At 39.3% G+C, this 12,828-nt stretch overlaps 2 protein-coding genes across 4 annotated transcripts; both read right to left on the bottom strand.

Annotated features, from left to right (window-relative positions):
• Positions 1 to 387: 387 nt before the first annotated feature.
• On the bottom strand, positions 388 to 6,543 carry comtb (catechol-O-methyltransferase b). Of its 3 annotated transcripts, XM_061042483.1 has the most exons (7): positions 6,422 to 6,543; positions 6,159 to 6,323; positions 4,953 to 5,124; positions 1,573 to 1,690; positions 1,013 to 1,206; positions 802 to 933; positions 388 to 721 (listed from the first exon to the last, which is right to left on the bottom strand). In XM_061042483.1, the coding sequence occupies exons 1-7, from the start codon at positions 6,484 to 6,486 to the stop codon at positions 542 to 544; spliced, it is 1,026 nt and encodes a 341-aa protein (XP_060898466.1). In that variant the 5' UTR covers positions 6,487 to 6,543; the 3' UTR covers positions 388 to 541. The 3 variants fall into 3 exon arrangements, with proteins under 3 accessions (XP_060898466.1, XP_060898468.1, XP_060898467.1); XM_061042485.1 differs by having other exon boundaries at positions 6,122 to 6,543; XM_061042484.1 differs by having other exon boundaries at positions 6,159 to 6,543.
• A 148-nt stretch (positions 6,544 to 6,691) lies between these two features.
• LOC132977700 (SRSF protein kinase 3-like) lies at positions 6,692 to 12,697 on the bottom strand. Its single transcript, XM_061042479.1, has 15 exons — positions 12,564 to 12,697; positions 11,464 to 11,768; positions 11,275 to 11,383; positions 11,063 to 11,150; positions 10,527 to 10,614; positions 10,203 to 10,309; positions 9,913 to 10,078; positions 9,780 to 9,805; positions 9,609 to 9,665; positions 8,751 to 9,120; positions 8,503 to 8,600; positions 7,746 to 7,853; positions 7,580 to 7,649; positions 7,405 to 7,497; positions 6,692 to 7,174 (listed from the first exon to the last, which is right to left on the bottom strand). The coding sequence occupies exons 2-15, from the start codon at positions 11,693 to 11,695 to the stop codon at positions 6,990 to 6,992; spliced, it is 1,797 nt and encodes a 598-aa protein (XP_060898462.1). The 5' UTR covers positions 11,696 to 11,768; positions 12,564 to 12,697; the 3' UTR covers positions 6,692 to 6,989.
• Between the last annotated feature and the right edge of the window lie 131 nt (positions 12,698 to 12,828).

The following is a 12,828-nucleotide window of genomic DNA, read 5'->3' as shown; positions in this document are numbered from 1 at the left end:
TTGAGAGATTAGATGTGCAGCCATTTGATTCATACTCTCTCTCTCTCTCTTTCTCTCTCAAAATGACACACACATACACACAAATAAACGCTAACATGCCTCAGAAAACAAGACTCACACACCTGTCAACAGTGGCACAATGGTAGAGAATATCTGAAGACAAACTGGGCTTCTGCTGCAAAGAATGCAGATGGATTATATTTATTATTGATCTGAGTAAATGCTCTGGGGAAAGAATGCCCCAGATCAGTTTGCAGGTCATCATCTGTCAATTATAGACTTGAACGTAGTAACAGTACATCCGCTTCCTACACCTATAGACACATCTCAGAGAGCATTTCACTTATTCCAGACTCAAAAAGGCTTTGAAAAAAAAACATACAACATTTGTTTCCCCTTCACATTACATTTTTTATTTCAAGTAAACCCATACTATTAGAAAAACAGTTTTGACTCAGTTAAAGTATATTCAGTAAAACAGAGACTTCAGAGATTACTGGTTTATTAATTGCTGTGTAAAACATGTGATTTTTGTCAGTGACTACCCTAAGAAGACAGACTTCTCTAAGCCATCCTCCACTTTGGTATACTCCAGGTGAGATTTGAAGTACTGGCTTTCATATTGTGGACTGCTGCGAACATATTCCAGGTAGTCTGGAGCTCCCGGGCAGATGACATTGTCGGCCAGCAGGATGCTTCCTTTCCTGAGGAGACCGCACTCCTGATGAAAATGGGAAAGGGGTGTCAACAGCAGGAAAACAAGCATCAACTCAGAAGACAATTAGTAAATACCAAACATACCTCCATCAGTTTTGTGTCAGGAAGGTAGCGATCCTTCCAGTGATCCAGGAAAACCAAATCAAATGTGTTCAAACCAAAGTGCTCCTTCATTTTTGGGATCCAGTCACCAGATGCTCCAACAACTAACTGGACCTAAAAAGAAGAAACATTTTAATTCTGTGTTCACACTACGTTAATCCTGTTTTCATACTTTGTGAAGATATGACTTTACCTTTTCCTCTAATCCCGCCCAAGCAATGACTTGACGAGCAATTGCAGCAAAGTCTGGGTTAAATTCAAGGGTGATGAGCTTTGCATTAGGGGGAAGTAGGCTGGCGATCCGCACAGTGGAATAGCCACAGTAGGTTCCTAACTCCAGCACAGCACCCGGATTTACCTCGGACACCACTGAGTCAAGAATGCAGCCTGTGGCAAAAATACAGTAGGTAGTTACCAAACATATGTGTCAAGAGAGAACTTCTTTTTCAGGGATGGCTTTGCTTAGTTCAGCAAGACAAAGACAAATCACATGCACGTAATAAAACAGGTGATCAACTGGCCCGCCTGCAGTCCCAACTTGTCACCCACTAAATATTTGGTGCATAGTGAAACATAAAATGAGACACAGGCAACCCTGAACTGTTAAACAGCTGAAATCCTACACTGAGCAGGAATTAGACAACCCAACCCAATAATCAAAATGACAGAAACTGGTCTCATAAAACATATGGGTCAAGAGAGGAAATGATTTTACACGTGAAATGACATTGTTAAATGTTTCAAAATCAGAACCTTTCTCATCTCCCACGTTCATGGCCCACTCCTTCTGTCTGCAGAACTGGTCGATGGCTTTTACAACGCTGCGAGGGTCCCCTCTGGTGGCATTCTTCTGTACTGCATTCAGAAGCCGCTGAAGGGACAGAAAAATATTTCACCAAAGGTTTCAGCATGTTCCTATTGGACAGACTAATATTTCATCCATTAATGTTTTTGGTTTGATTGCTTAGCAGACATAATAGACGTGCTGGGTTCTTAACCTCTTTTTAAAAGAAAGATTCAATTTGTTGGTGTATTTTCAAAATCTAGTCCATCTTGTGCTTCTGATTGCATGAGATCTCACTACAAAAATGCATGCATCCTTTAAAATCCAATTCAAAGCACGCTGTAGGATTTGTAGAAATTAAAATGTTTTCATTCAAGGTTTCAGTATGTGTCTAAAAATGAGGCCTTGTTCAGGGTCATTGTCAGCAGTAGCACATATTTGTTGTGTTACAATATTGAGTTGAATTAGTAAAACAAGGGAAAAAGGAGATGGAAAATGCAAAATGACAAAAAGAAGAACTACTATAATGTACAAATTCAAGGTGGACCTGAATATTTCCTTAATTAAATTACAGATGGTACATTCTTCATCTTCCTGCTCCACATTTTGAAAGGGACTTTCTAAAGATCAATATCTCAAGTAAAGTTTGGGAGTAGTGCCGAGTAGATTCAGGCAGGGGCGGATTTAGGTTCAGACCTTTAGGGGTGTTCAGCTCCTGACATAAAGAGTTCCTGTTCAATTCTGATTCTACTCATTGTTGAGTCCATATTTTAATGCAAATACCATTATACTTTATATCAAAGTTTTAAAAGCATCTTAACACTGTGTATAAATACTTTTCTTTACCAAAGACAATAATCTGGATATTTTTCTCACTATCAAATCACTTTTCTGTTCAATAAAAACAGCCTACAACTTCATATTTTCTCACCCTTAATAACCTACCTCTAACTTCACCCGTAGGTTTTTTTTTTTGCCATTTATCAAGTAAGGAAGGGGAAAGATGTTCTTCTGCATCCTGACAGGTAATTATTATTTCAAATGTATTGTTTCACAACTACAGTGGTCTACAAAATGCCAACCCACTCACCTACTGTCATAAGATACACGCAGATACACTTATTAATATGAAACATGATGCTACCATATCACAGCATTACGTTTGCAAGCTAGCCAGAGTGCTAAACCACCTGAATGAGGGAAGGCTAATAACTTTGACGGGTGCTAAGGAATGTATAACTTATTATATAACATGTTTACATATTTTAATGGGATGATGGTCCACTAGCACCTGGTTCAATTGTGATGTTGGGATTAAACCAACTGTAGAGAGAGGGGGGTTATTAGGGTATGCCGTAACATTAGCAAAGAATAATTTTGACTTAAAATATAATGGATTATTACTGCATATTCTTAATAAAATCTTAAACATATAATTTAGATAATTGCAATAATTCTGTCAAATTTCCCCACCACAAAAGTAATAATCCATAGATATTTGAATCACAGACTCATTGCATTCAGTGGTAAGAACATGTATGTAGAGGCTCAGGGGCCCCAGAAATGATACCTGAGGAACACCTTCAATCACAACTAAGGGCTGATGACATCTTTACATTTGCCTTCGTCCTCGTATTTTTCTGCAAAAAAAAACTTAGTTGCATTATGAGAAAAGCTGAATATGAAATCAACTGAGAGCTTTGAAAGAAGCACACATCTGTAATGTGAAAGTATTTTCTTAGATCAAAGAATATAGCTCCAACAACTGTATTTATTTTATTACAATTTTTACTGTATGTTCTACTTGAGAAAGAAATTACACCACATTGTGAAGCAGTGGAGAGATCTGTTGTCAAGGTGGATAATGTGGTGTTCTCCTACATATCTTTTGATATACCTTTTGACGTATTAGATATGATGGTTAATTTGTCTTGAATTGTACCTCTGAGGGAACACTTGTTTTGTGATTTATTATAGCTGTTTTCTCCTGCTCTTGGAAAACCCCTTCAATACATGACGTACTGACAACAGTTAAATTTGGACAAGACAAATACCCCTTTAACATTTTCAGGAGCATTGTCTCTTGTCTGTATCTCTGGTATGTATTTTCTATGGTGTCTAAAATCATTTTCATCCATTTTGTTAGCAAACATTGTGTTTATTCTGTTGGAGCTTGAGCTAGTCTTTGAACATGAACAGTATGTTGTCTCGGCATATAGGAGCGTTATCAGAAGAGGCTCCTTCCCTTCATCAAAATGCCACTGCTTAAAAATGGATCCTTGTGAGCCTTGCTGGTCTAGATTAAATGACCCACAGGTTATGTGGGGAAGGAACAGCCTCCTGCAATCTCTGCAAAAAGAGGCCAGGGCTCTGATTAAAGGTATCAGTATTATGTTAAATTTAATTTGTCTACTTATAGTAACACAACAATTGTTCATAATCTCTTCAAGAAATCCTTTGTTCGTTTGTTTAAAGTTGCTGGCTGTCCAAAGTGAAGTGAAGTGAGTTTGATTTGTTTGAACTGAAATTAATTGAACATCCCATAATACCACACCAGTTGTTGTCAGCAGGTAACTGAGTAGTGCTTGGAAAACAGGAACTGTTGTTTTGAATTGTAAAGTTATGTAATTTAATGATAACACTGAATTCTGACTCCAAGCTTCAGTTTCCTGCATGAGTTTGGTCTTTGACAGTACTAGTTACCTCATTGAAAGACAGCTTTGTAACATTACTGCATGGTCACTCTGTTATTAACATAAGTACTGTCACATAGTTGGAGATTGCAGTAACATACCAGAAATAAAACATCAAACTTGGCATCCATTCAAAGCAAGATTCTCTGCTGAATTTACGATGATTGCAAAACTACCGAGCTATTTCATTTCATTTATTCATTGAATTTTGTCTGATTCTAGTTATAGACCAATACCTGCAAAAACGAATACGAACCCATCAGCCTCAGCTGTATTTTGAGTTTATTGTTAAAAAAAGTAAATGTTTTTATTAACATGCCTAATATCATCGTTAAAGCATTTTTATTTTAAGCATGTTTGCATTATGAAGTTTTCAGCACTTTATCCACAAATCAAGTTTCAAAGAGTGTAGTCAGTATGTTACAATTTAAACCACAATTATTTCAATTTGTGAAAGAGATTTCATGCTAAAATAACTAGAGTTTACAATGTGAAGCATAAATGCATGTGTGTACACTTGAATAATAGCAGTATATATACCGCTGTGTGTATTTGGCCAGCCTATTTTCGGTCGTTATCACTTCTCTTATGCAGTACTGCATTGGTTTGACAAGGCTGGCCTTGTAAAAGTGGAACATTTTTTATAGAAGGCTAACCTGGGGACGTGTTGACTGGGTCAGTGTGTCCAGCATCCGCTCCACAATGACATCATGCCAGATGAGTGCCAGTCCTCCATGATACTGCACAGCTGCAGGAATGAGCCATCTGTACAGAGCATACAGAAGAGCTGCTCCACCGCTGCAACTGTAAAGAAGAGTCAGCCACATCCTGCAACCAAGGCAGAGAGCAAAAACATCAATTCAGCATGGTTAAGAGTGCTGCATTATGGGATGAGGCTGTGACAAATGGAACGCAGACACAGTGCAATAATAACACATTTGCCTGGGGTAGATGAAAGCCCTCATATCATCTCTCATTCAAAGGCAGAGGTGTCCTTTGTGTGGTGCTAATGAGATGGGTGTTTACTATGCTGAGTACAACATTGTTTCTGCTTCTGTTTTCTGTATCAGCTGCTGCTCACAGGACCAAACTGCACACCCACACACCTCTTTGTGATCATATCACTGTTGGCTATCATTTAATATCGACCAGAATAAGCACTGATAACGAGAAAACACGGTGCTATGTGTATGAGAAAAGAGCAGAATGAAAAAGGGTGACATTATCAGAATACTTAATAGGGGCTCCTTCTCTGGGAAAACAGAAAAAGAGCATGGCTGAAAATGGCATTACCTTCCACTCAACAATGCAACTGTGAAAGACCAGTGGTGGTTGAGGTAATTCCTTTTGATTAGGAGTTTGAGTTGCATGGCAACTGGCTGGGGGTTAAGAGCTGTGTCACAAAAGGCAGAGCCAGGGACTTCAACCTTTACTTTGGTTTCTTCCTCACAACCTCCACAAGCAGAAGTAGAAATGCGCAATAGTCTTGGCATGGATTGATTAACACACACTTGTGTCTTTTATCATTATGTAGAGATCAATCACAAAGTTACATGTTGTGCAATATCAAAGAGATTTCCATCGTTATGCAAACATTTGAAAATAAAACAGTAAGGGAAACAACACAAAAAAAGGTTTTCTAAATACTGTTCTCATGGTGTCCTAGTTCCACAATAATACAACTGCACATGAGCCACAGTCTTGGAATTAAAATCGGACTAAGCCATGATCTCCTTGAGCATGAGCAAACACTTGTTGGGATTTTAAAAAAAACATACCTCAGGCAAAGGTTTTTCATTCAGATCTAGAAGAAAGAAGGACTTACATGTGTGGGCAGGCAATGCTCCCTGTCCACTTCTCACCTCCTCTCGCTTCTGGTGGAAAATGTGGGAGTTCTCTCACAGCCGGACATATACGCGCATATATATGAGACTAACTCCTCCCTCCTCTTCCTTCCATCCCCCTCTCGGAGCTCTGCTGAATCTGAGCATGCAAGGAATGCACAACAGACCCAATCTCTACAGGCACTAAAGACAAACACATGTGGATGATTGAGTAATGCAACAAAAACAAATCTGTTTGGTATTTAACTGTTTCTGGGAAAACATTGAGTGAATGTGTTTACTTATATTTGAAATGGCTTTCCTGTGTTGATAACATGTTCATCTTTTCTCCAGAAGGGCCTAACATGAGGTTTCCAGACTGTAGTGTGTTGTTTTTATCAATACCACATACTAACTCTCCCTACTTCGGCGAGTGATCAGGGTAATCCTTCTGTAAGACAAATCTAAGACTTGTTGTGTATAAATCCATCGCCAAAAGCTCAAACTGCTTTACTATTAACCCCTTCAATACTGCAACTAAAGCAGCAACTTTCTAAAAAATGACACTAAAACCAATCTCATCAGTTTATTCAAATACAAGAGCTTTGTGATCACGTTATAGGTCAGTCTTCCAACAACACAAACTATTTTTTTTATTCTGACAATGCTGTGCAAAAATCTAAGAGACATGGAAGAACTACAAGAAACAAGCAGTAGCTAAGTTTTAGTCGGGTAAATGACAGGCTCATGATGCCAGCATCAGAATTATTGTTATGTCCCACAGCTGTCACATGTCACTGGTAATGTGTCCAAGCCTGCTCGAGAAGAGAGCTAGTCCAGTGGGCCCTGAACCAGACAGAACCAGTGTGTCTAGGAGTTGATCCAGGGGTGTTTGAGACACTGGGCAGCTGTGGCTCTCTGCTCTGGTAGCAGCTCCAGCATGGTCAGGAGGAACGAGCTGAACTGTAGAGCTTCCTCACGCTGCCACTCGTACTTATCCAGAAGAATCTCAAACAAGCTCCACTGCTTCAGCTTTGAGATGTGTCGCAGTTGTCCTGAAAAGAGTAAGAAGTAGACTGATGCGACCGTCGATCTCACACTTCTTAAAACCAACCACAAAAAACCTTTTCTAAGTATGACAAATTGAGTCGGACTGTGAGTGCATAAAGTGTCTGAGTCCTGGTATCAGATGCAGGTATTCTGGCAGCATTAAGTTAGCTTTTTGTTAAATGCTGTTTGTTTTACAATGTCTGCTTTATGTTTATTAAGAAAAATGTCACTTTACCTTTACGGTTGAAGTATCTTTTGGAATTCCTCCCTGAGAGGGCAAACTCAGATGGGAGGGGTCCCAACAGCTCAATTATGTGGGCAATGTGATCTGAGAGAACACGAGCAGATACTGTTTGTAAGCAGATTTAGGAAGAGGAAGGAAAGAGGCGGTCATACAAGACAACACAGACCTTCCTCGCGTGTGAATGTCGCTCCTGATAGAGGGTCGAACAGATAGTCCCCTGTGGCGAGCTCAAAAGCCTACAGTAAAGGAACAAAACATGGTTGTGAAACCTAAAATATACCTTTCAAAAGAAAGGGAAAAAAAGGAACTGTTCTTTTAGATCCTCTGCTCACCATACAGGCCGTGCTCCAGATGTCAGCTGGTGTGCTGTAATCAGCACCAATCAGAACCTCCACAGAGCGATACTGACACGTCTGGATGTCCTCAGTGAAGTGTTGGTGCTGAAGATCAAACATATGTGACTCTACTGTACTACTGTATTCAGTCATAACATGTGTTTTTTTCACTTTGATTTCTCTGAATGAAGCTACACATAAAGTATCAAATTTACTACAACATATTTAATGTGTTTATAAGGGAAAAAAAATATTAGAGAGGGTTAGTCAGGAGATCATTAAACCTGTTACATTTCAACCTAAGGATGACGTAAATTAATACATTCCATAAAAACAAATATCTTGATGCTACAGGAAAGGTCAGCAGATCAACAAAGTTACAATTTCTATTTTGGGTACAATAAATGTAAAAACTTGTTTTGTCAATCCAAACTTTACCATCCCCTGAGCAATACTACCGGCATAACTTCTGAGATGTTTTTAAAAAGTGAAGTGAGCTGTCACAGAGAGAATAAAATCACAGTCTGTTTCTCTGACTATTTCGTCTGACCAAATGCAATAAGAAGCATAACTGCACCACTGATAGCACTGACATGTACAAGAGTAATTTGGTCCACACAGTCTTGTCTCACTGGAAACATCTGTTTTCACTGTTCAGTGTAGTAAATGTGCCTATTTTGGAAATGTAATTATTGAATTGTAATTTCATAGAGAAAAAAAAAATGTTTTGATTACTTTTTAAATAATGACTCACCACCCAGCAGGCATTGCCCAGGTCAGCAATCTTGATGAGAATTTGATCAGCATTCTGGGGCTTTAGAAGGTCCAACAGTGCATCGGAGTCACAGACACCTGAATACATCAAGGAAAATGACATCTGAGAAATGCAGATAGCATTACTTTTTCTGAAGATATACAGTTAGATACTGTGTAAATATTAGCTCATTCACATATGCTAACCAAGCTACAGATCTTTGTTAACACAAACACCATAACACTAACCACAGGCAGAGGGAGGTGAAGGTGGAGGTGGCTCTTTGTCTGTAGTCTGATTTAATAACACTGATCTGGAGCCAGTGACCGGAGCATCTGTGTTGAGGTCTGGCCACGAGCAGATGGAGTCTCTTTGGTCGTGTGAGGCCCGGTCCTGTCCATCTTCAAACAGCAGGGTGCGCCTCCTAAATGTGAAGTTAGTGAGAGCTGTGAGCTTTGAGTGACGCTTGGAGCTCGGGGAGCTGGAGAGAGCACAGTCATCAGAGAAAGACACATGAAGTTTGTCTTTTCGATGGTTGTCAGAAGCACCCTTCTGTCCTCGTCGACTTCTGTCTTTCCGCGTCAGTCGCTTCATTGGGCTGCTGGACACCTTACTGGACTGCAGACGTGCAATCAGTTGTTGGAAATGATAAGAAATGAGCAGTGAGTAAAACTATACATCTAAAAATCATAAAATTATCAACTTTTTAACACAATATGATGCAAACTAAAGCAGCTTTATCTTCATTCTGATGCCCCTTAAAAATATTTTCTCATTACATTAAAAACGTAACTACAAATAATCTGGTATGTACTTATTCCTATTTAATACAGTGCTACAGATGAAATCCAGACATCCCATGTATTATGCATTCCCCTTTTCATATCATTTTCATTTAAAAGTTGGTGTTACTGTCTCAATAACAAATTGTGATGCTTCTGCTTTTCTGTTCTTGTTAAATGTCTAGTTAAATGTCTGATACTCAAGGTTATTCATATATCCATGGGTATGTATGCATATAGGATTAATATGTGCCAGATTGTAGATTTTATAAAGATGCAATTAAAAGACTTGAGCACAAAATAAAATCACAGCATCAATCTTACCCATTCCCCAAGACTGTGGAAAACCCCAGTCAGCTTTCCAAACAAGTTGGACAAACTCTTGGAAAGCCATGAAAAATAAATAGTTCATAATCCAGTCATAACAAAATTAAAAAGAACAGTACAATTATTCAAATAATAATGAACATGAGAATAAATGTGTTTGTCACACACCTGTTTTTCTCTGGAGTGTCCATTCCCTGAGAGAGGTGACAAACATCAACAGGGAAAGATTCACAAAGAGTAAATACTTAAAAAAGAAAACAGTAGAGAATATGAAGCTCGCATTTGATTTAGTACAACTGACCTGACGAGTTGCTAAAAGCTGGGGGTGTTGGCAGCTCCCACAGCTTGGTGTTTGACGCCAGCTTCTGGATGTAGGCCTCGTCCACTCTCAGCAGGATGTTTTCTGGCTTGATGTCTGCGTGAATAATCTTGCATTTTGTATGCAAGTAATCTAAACCCTGCAGAACCTGTGATAAGAAATGTGAATACAGTCACCGGCGCTGCACCCCAAGTCAATAATGAGCAGAAATGGAAGAGTATTTGTTCAGAATAAAAGCTCAGGCTGTTGTTAGAGACGTGGAGGATAAACACCTGTCTGAGGATGTTCTTAACACAGGGCAGGGGGAGGCCTGTGTAGTTGGATTTAATGATCCACTTTAGCAGCTGGTGGCCGAGCACCTCCAGAACCATGCACACGTCTGGTGAACTAATAAGGACTTTGTTTCACATTGTCAGTCCTGAGTTGTTAGATGTTCTCGAGCTTTTAAAGGAGGCAAAAACAAATTGACACAATCTTTCAACCTTTCACTAATAGGATGTTGTTATTGTAATGTCCATTTGTCATCAAAATAAAAAAAAACCTGCACCTCTAGTTAAACAGCAGAACATTATATAATATGCCTCTGTAAAGGATACGCTCTCTGTTTACTCCAGTGATCCTGAAGTCATCGATGAGGTGCACGACTCTCTCACGCTTTGGGTCTTCGGGGTCACTGTCCCTTACCTGATGGGCATAAAGTGGACATATTACAATGTCAACACATATTCACTCCTGAAACAATCACAATTCATTCTACAGTCGTTCTTATATCTATAAAAGTGCAATAAAATGGCAACTATTTGAAAACGTTGGAAATAATCTAAGCCAATATTTTCCCACCTTTACTTTTAAAAGTGTCACATTTTTATCTCCCAGTGATACACTCTACTTTAAGATATTGCTATACAAAACGTCAGAAAAAGCACTTCCATTATCAGCATCACTTATTCATGAATCTTCCTGCTCCACAGCCACCACTGTGTAAACAGATTTCTCTGTGTTGTTAGTGTCACAAACATTAACAACACTACAGTCAGACATACTACTTGTGGGAGAACTCTTCTATGACTAAAATCCGCTGAGTACACTTCTGTAAAAAAAAACAAAAAAAAAACAATGTGGTCACACTGACACATTTCAGAAGTTTGATCTCATCCAGTGCCGTCTCTGTGAATGTTTGAGCACTCTTCACCACCTTCAGAGCCACAAAACGCCTCTCCCTGAATAAATGCAGACAATTATGAATGCAGACAATTATGTTAGTTAGCTTCTGTATGTTTATCATTATCACTAGGTTATGTTTTCCAGTTATATGATTAGGCACATGATCAAACCTTTACTTACACCATGTCCCAGCAGAGCCATACAGTCGAGAAGTGGCCCCATCCCAACTTTTTAACCACTTGGTAACGGTCAACAAAAATCTCTCCAATCTCTACTTGGTAGTAACCACCTGCAACACAATGCACAGCCAGCATCAAAGAAAATGTTTTAAACCAGTGTGTCAGAGTTTGATGTTGGGATACTAGATACCTATTCCATAATCTGTAGGACTCTCCTGTGGCTCCTCGTAAAATCCCAGAGGCTCAGGTGACTGAGGATGTGTCTGTGCAGATGAGGAGCAGGGGGCAGGTTTGCTCGATGGCTGGAGCTGTTTAGGCCTTCTTGATTTGTTTGGGGAGGGTCGTGGGCTGTATTTGATGACGGAACTTGAAGAGTTGGCTGTAAGAAGGGCTGATATGGCAGCAGCATATGAAGATGACATGTTTTACTGGAGCCTGAAGAGTTTGATCACAGCCTGAGATTGGCCCAGATCCCAGCAGCGGGAAGACAGAAAGCTACAACAAAAAGGCATTACATCATTTCAATCACGGAGTTCTTATTTAATCTTTCATCTCTTCAACAACTGTTTGTTTTCCTAGTTCACAGATTGTGCTTTTAGACACTCACAGCAAGCGGCTCTATGCAACGACATTTCAGAAGAGCCAGTGAATGTGTATGTTTATTTTTAGCTGGACAAATGGTATGTCAACGTAAATAGCTCCTGACACTGGCCCAGCTGTAACTGAACTCTCACGCTCTGATTTTGCATGGACTACAACGAGGAGGCAACACAGCTGTAAACATGAAAGGCAGACAATTCAAAAGAGTCATGATCTTTTCAGGGTTAATTGGCAGAAGCAAATGAAAAGTCTCTAGTTTTTAGTAATAAGGCTAGCTCATATTTGTATGTATTATACTTTTTAGAAGTACTACTCAGTTCACTGAGTTTGGTGACGTGGGGATGCACTCCTACGTCATACTGTACTCCACACAGCCGTTAGACTTTTTCAAAGGGAAGGGCAGACACTATGCACATTTCTAACACAATATTTTCAAATTACAATACTTTGTACTCAAATGTCGAGATTTGGACTTGAATTGATCCATAACACTACTTAATACTCAAATACAGAGGTCTATAGTTGAAAAAAGTGGTTTTAGGGTTTAGTTACTCTTTAACTTTTAGAGGAAGTGCGTTTAAAAATCTAGCGCTTGACTGAAAGGTGCGCCATAAGTGGTTGTTTTGCGATTAAAACGGCGAGAACTTCATACTAGGTTAGTTTTAATCATTTGGTACGAATCATACTTACCCCTGTAAGCGTGATATATCCCGTTCAAATATGTATGACGCTAGAAATGAAAGCTTCTCACTCCGGTCTGTGTGACTGAAAAACACTCTGGTCCAAGAATAGCAAACTGTTGCTGCTTCTACTGACAGACTATCACTATGTAGCTACCACTTCTATTTCCAGAGGAGGGCAGTCTCCTATCTGTAATAATTTTATCTATGACTTGTCATATGACAATGACAGTTTTAAGAAACCTCCACTATAGGCTAACACTTCAAGCCAGACA

This window comes from Labrus mixtus, chromosome 7 (genome assembly GCF_963584025.1).
Source record: "Labrus mixtus chromosome 7, fLabMix1.1, whole genome shotgun sequence".
Classification (NCBI taxonomy): domain Eukaryota; kingdom Metazoa; phylum Chordata; class Actinopteri; order Labriformes; family Labridae; genus Labrus; species Labrus mixtus.
The sequence above is the reverse complement of the archived record's forward strand: the minus strand, read 5'-3'. Positions and strand labels throughout refer to the sequence as shown.

Excerpts from the sequence above, each read along its gene's own strand:
- comtb (XM_061042483.1), bottom strand. The coding sequence starts at position 6,486 with ATGTTAGGCCCTTCTGGAGAAAAGATGAACATGTTATCAACACAGGAA. Across the intron at positions 5,125-6,158 it reads TCCACCAGAAGCGAGAGGAG|GATGTGGCTGACTCTTCTTT; the intron begins GTGAGAAGTGGA and ends CCTTGGTTGCAG. Across the intron at positions 1,207-1,572 it reads GAACGTGGGAGATGAGAAAG|GCTGCATTCTTGACTCAGTG; the intron begins GTTCTGATTTTG and ends TTTTTGCCACAG.
- LOC132977700 (XM_061042479.1), bottom strand. The coding sequence starts at position 11,695 with ATGTCATCTTCATATGCTGCTGCCATATCAGCCCTTCTTACAGCCAAC. Across the intron at positions 7,854-8,502 it reads TGGGCAATGCCTGCTGGGTG|CACCAACACTTCACTGAGGA; the intron begins GTGAGTCATTAT and ends TTTGATCTTCAG. Across the intron at positions 7,175-7,404 it reads AAGATACTTCAACCGTAAAG|GACAACTGCGACACATCTCA; the intron begins GTAAAGTGACAT and ends TACTCTTTTCAG.